Below are 5,267 nucleotides of genomic sequence, written 5' to 3'. Positions count from 1 at the left end.
CTCTCCCTCTCTCTCCCTCTCTCTCTCCCTCTCTCTCCCTCTCTCTCTCTCCCTCTCTCTCCCTCTCTCTCTCTCTCTCTCTCTCTCTCTCTCTCTCTCTCTCTCTCTCTCTCTCTCCGTCTCTCTCTCTCCGTCTCTCTTTGTCTCCCCTCTCTCTCTCTCTCTCTCTCTCTCTCTCTCTCTCTCTCTCTCTCTCTCTCTCTCTCTCTCTCCGGGGACTTCAGGACTTTATGATGGACTTCTGGGGCGGCTGTGGCTCGAGTCGTCCAGGAGGTTGGGGGTTTGATCCCCCCCCCACACACACGTCCTTTTACCGCCCATCATTAAAGACCCAGGTGGTGAAGCTCAGCCCTGCCGTCCACACACACGTGAGACAGACGTGTGTGTTGAGAGGCAGTGTGAGTGTCGCCCGGGTGCTCATATTGATCCTCCCCCCCTCTGACACACACACTCCGCTGCCATCGATCGATCCCAGTGTGACTCAGTCATTAAAGTGTCTGTCCCCTGATTGATTAGGCAACGCGGAGCACATGCTGATCAGCCGCTCTGAGCAAACACCTCCAGACCTTCTCTACTGACTCGAGTTTATCAACGCTCGTCGGTCACAGATACTTTAAGATCATCTCTGTTTTTATTCCTGCACATGAAGAGTGACGTATCGGCTAATTCATGCTGCCACAGAGTTTTGATTTAATGATGAAATAAACCTTAAATTCACACTCCTCCGTGTGGGGGGTGGGGGTGGTCGGGGGTCGATGCATCAGAGCTGTTCAAGTCGAGCTGAATCTTCCAAACATTTTCTCTCCTCTGTGACTCCTCTGATCGCCCTCGTTCGTTTGAGATGAACGCCCTCAGAAGGCCGCCGCTTCAATTAGACACCAGCTCTGTGTGTGTGTGGTGTGTGGGGTGTTTTTTTTTCTTCTTCTAGTTCCACATTCAATAGAGCGGTTTCCAAAACATCTTTGTTCAGACTGTATTCACAGCAGAGGCATCGTGACCGTGAAAATGTGGTAAAGCGTGTCGTTCCTTTTTATTTTGGAGGAGAAAAAAACAACAAACTCCTCGTTTGAAGCCTCCAGCCAGCAGCTCCTTCCTCTGTCACACTCGTCCTTATTAGGGACATTCCTGGTCAGGTACCGACATGACTGTAGACGTGTGATGTCACAGGAAACTTAAGTCAGACTGTATTGTTGGTGTAAATCCCTCCCAGGCGGGCTCGCTGGCGTTTTAATGACTCCTCGCTCTTTTAAAGGGAGTCTTTGGTGCGACGCTGAGAGCACACGCAGCAGACTTGTTTTGGGGTTTTAAAGTCGACTTCACAGCTCCGGCTCCGGCTCCTCGGAACGATCTGCCTCATTATATGTTAAAGCTGTCGGACTGCAGCCAAGTGGTCTGGACTGATGTTGTTAAGGAGCGTTCTCCCGTGGTGGTCTTCATCAGTCACACCAGAACGCTTCTCATGACCGGAGTCTTCATCAGACATTTATTTTACTTTATTTTATGTTGTCAATAGTTACAAGTACAACGTGTAACACGCCGACCTCCATTCAACAAATGAACATTTCAAACGTTGTTTCGTTTCCACTTGAGGACAAACCGGATAAATCTCAGACTTTCACTTTTTACAAATCTGCATCTTGATGTTAAGATTTCAGCAAATTTAGTTTCTCGATGATTGTTCGTTTGTTTTTCTTCTTCTTTTTTCTGGCTCACGACGCTGAAAGCGAAGCGGAGTGAAGCTCACGAGTTACTCAAGAGAAACAGCTGAACGGACGATCCTCACATGGGGGTTTGTAAAGGAAGCCAAACACTGGCACAAATCCTCCCACCAGACGACGAGAGACGGACGCGTTCGTCATAAATGAACCTGCAGATTTTTCTAGATTATTCTAGATTGAACATTTCCTATTTTAATATCAAGAGGAAATGAAAACGGCTCATTAGAACGAGAGAATAAATGACTTTATTTGAGCTGCTCACTGTTCGTCTCTCGACTGTCTGATGATTGAGGAGTCGTATTCTCATCCTCAGAATTAAATATTGACAGAAGCAGATTTCATCTCCTGGATAAATAACACACGGAGAGATATTAGATTTTAACTGAAGACCAAGTGAAACGTTTGAAATGAGGATTACTGTTTGCACAAACTGAAATGAGCCTCACATGTAACAGCTGTCGTGTATTGGCAGTCAGGCCAATTTAATTCTCTGTGGCCCGAGGTTATTTAACGGCGTCCACGCCAGATGGAGACGCTCTCCAGTCACAGTGGGGGGAAAAAAAACATAATAAACCAGAGAAGTCCAACCAATCACGTGCCAGAGATGACCAGCAACAAGCCGCTGTTAGAGGAAGGGAGATCCGACGCTCGCTGGTCCTTTTTATGCCACCACACCAATTATTTCCACGTCTGAGGCCTCGTTAGATTTGCATTTTTCTTTCATATTAAATTCCCATCTTGACTTCCACGTCCTCGTCTCTTCTTGAACTCTGCGCTGGCTCGTGCACTTCCTGACTACGCCGCTTTGTCGGGCCTTTTGTTTGAGTTCATGCTGTTTTTAAAAGTTGCTTTATATAAAGAGAGAGAGAGAGAGAGAGAGAGAGAGAGAGCAATTTAGACCATGTGCAAAAAGTTACTGTTGATTTTTTTTAAAAAGTACCCACGTCAGTATCTTAATGTTTTTGCTTTAGAATAAATAAATATAATGAATTATGAAATAAACTAAACGAGTGTAATGGCAAAACATTAAATACCACAACACTCAACACGTCAGGATTTAATTGTTGGATTTTTGTCGGTCAAATTAAAAATGACTCGTCCAGCCGAAGTTTCTGTTTTGATACTGATAAAGTAAGGAAAGGCAAGGACTTTTATTTGTGTTGCCGTGGTGGCCGACAGTTATCGATGTTGATCCACTTTAATTAGTTCTGCAGCAGAGTCCCCAGGCCTGTAAAGCTAAATCTTGCTGTGGTTCATGCAGCCGTTTCTTCTTCACGGACCAGACGGCTCTCACATCCTGGGAACACATACAGAGGCCGATCGCACACCTTTCAACCGCTGCCAAGTGTAACAGTGTCAGCACAAGGCCCATTGTTAGCTCAGTAAAGTGTAGTTACAGTGAAATATCACAGCCCAAATCTGTGCCAGAGTTCGTGGGTAAACATCCCCGAGCTTATTAAATCCTCTTCATACTCGGAGGCGTTTGTTTGAGGGATTCCCCGCGGCGGGACCTCCCTTTGTGCGTCGTCCTGTCTGCTGATGTCGGTTTGTTTTCTCTCCCTTCCTTCACAGGAGCTGCTGGAGAAGTTCATGGAGGGGAACGTGAGCCTGGATGAGTTTCTGGACTCCTTCCAAAGCTCCAGGAAGACGTACCACGTCCGCCGGGCTCAGGCGGAAAAGATGCAGGAGGTGGTTCAGTCCAAGCGCCAGCTGGTCAAAACCAAACGGGCGGAGGAGGGTAAAGCCCCCGAGGTGAAGAAGGACTCTGAGCAGCCTCAGGAGCCGCAGAGGCACAACGGCTTCGTAGCGCAGGGACCGCTAAGAGTGTTCCAGGTACGCTACGGGCTCACGCCAGCCATCCTCCTCCCTCACTACCCCGTTTCTCCTCCCGCTTCCGCGCCATGCTTTCAAAGTAGCACCGCTCAAGCCGACTCTCAGCCGGGACAGACGCACATCCTCAGCCCCAGTACCCCGCTCCCGGGACACGGACAGCCGGTCGGCCTCAGGGTCATCGGACAGTTACCGGGCGGCTGGCCGGCTAACGGGCGGCCGGTGAGGGTGCAGCAGCTTTACAGGCCGAACCCTCAGCAGCCTGAACCGCCGTACCGATAAACTCGAGGAGGAGGAGGAGGAGGAGGAGGAGGAGGAAGCGGGAGGATGATGAAAAGCCGGTGTCGGTGTCAGAGGGCTTCCAAGACGTGGAACCAAACAGTGGCTGTCACAATCATGTAAGCAAAGACTGATCCAGACAGGCAGCACTGCTGACGTTCGTTTCTGTTCTCCATCCATGACACTCAAACGTGAGCAGATGGAGACGGACGGGGGGGGGGGAGCAGGGATGGGCTCCGATAGCTGGATCCCTTCAGCTCCAAAGCTAATCACTCTCTTAACAAACCTGTTCTCTATCCTTCATCTATTTAATTTCCAATAACCAAAATATAGGAAGGAAAATATTTAAGTGAAATTTACACTGTGGCATAGATGCAACTACTTGGACCCGCGTTTTAAAATTGGTTTTAGGTCATAGACAAATGGACAGCAAGCCAGCCTCCTCCCGTCGGACAAAGATGAAGCCAAAATATCCCAAAGACGATCTCTGACATGTTCTGAGCCTGCACAGTTAGCAGACTGCATCACACAGCGTCCTCCAACCAAAACGCACATTTTAACTGACAGGTTAAAGGTCAAAGGTCCCTCGGGTTTGTTTGTTGTTTTTTTTCTTGTTTTTCTGAAGCGCGCTGTGCCGCAGGAGCTTCATCCGTCCACAGAGCTGTCAATCATTTTATTTTATAACTTTTTATAGCATCAAATAATTAGTTAAAAAGAAACGTTCAGGGGGAAAAAGATGACTTGAACACAAAATGGCGAGGAGGAGGAAGGCGATACTGCAGCCGGTCAGCAGGGGGAGCTCTGAATCTTTTGGCTTCACTTGAGGGCGAGGTTTTCTGCTGTCCATTCGTTATACAGTCGGTGGTTTAAGTTTGCACCTTTTGTTTTTTTTAACGACGGACATCAAAGATTACAACGCCACGTTTTCAGCTGCCTCGCCAGCCAATGAAAAAGAGGTTACACTCGTCTACACGGAGCTATCGAAGCCCATCCCCAGCAGAGACGGGAGAGTCCAATAGTTATTTTTAACTTTATTCTAATTATTTTTGTGTTTTACACGAAGCTATGTGAAGCACATCGCACGCCACGCCAAACAGAACGCCGTCGTCGTTCATTCACTTGACACACACAAACACACGAGTCTCTGTGGAGATGCCACGAGCCAATGAAGTGAAAGAAGGCATCAATAAAAGTGTTTCATAATGAACTTTGATTTTGCTTCATCTCATCTGATAAGACATTCACACGTGGAACATTTCATGAATGCAAAGTTAAAAACCAAACAGAGCTGCTGTGGTATTTATTAACAATTCACAGACCAACCAGAGACTCCATATTATTTGCAGTGTCATATGTGTGTGTGTGTGTGTGTGTGTGTGTGTGTGTGTGTGTCGCCTTCACAGACGATTACCCCGGAGCCGTCTGCCTTCTTGTGCGATT

General features: G+C 47.7%; 1 protein-coding gene across 2 annotated transcripts in view; it reads left to right on the top strand.

Moving 5' to 3' along the window:
- Positions 1 to 5,034, top strand: part of vps37d (VPS37D subunit of ESCRT-I) — a 25,778-nt gene extending 20,744 nt beyond the window's left edge. For both annotated transcript variants that reach the window (XM_079356547.1, XM_079356546.1), the window contains exon 4: positions 3,291 to 5,034. In XM_079356547.1, the coding sequence (XP_079212673.1) occupies positions 3,291 to 3,830 (540 nt within the window). In that variant the 3' untranslated portion in view covers positions 3,831 to 5,034. The remainder of the gene's footprint in view (positions 1 to 3,290) is intronic.
- Positions 5,035 to 5,267: the final 233 nt, after the last annotated feature.

Source organism: Symphodus melops (assembly GCF_947650265.1).
Source record: "Symphodus melops genome assembly, chromosome: 11".
Classification (NCBI taxonomy): domain Eukaryota; kingdom Metazoa; phylum Chordata; class Actinopteri; order Labriformes; family Labridae; genus Symphodus; species Symphodus melops.
This window is presented reverse-complemented; position numbering and strand designations above follow the sequence as displayed.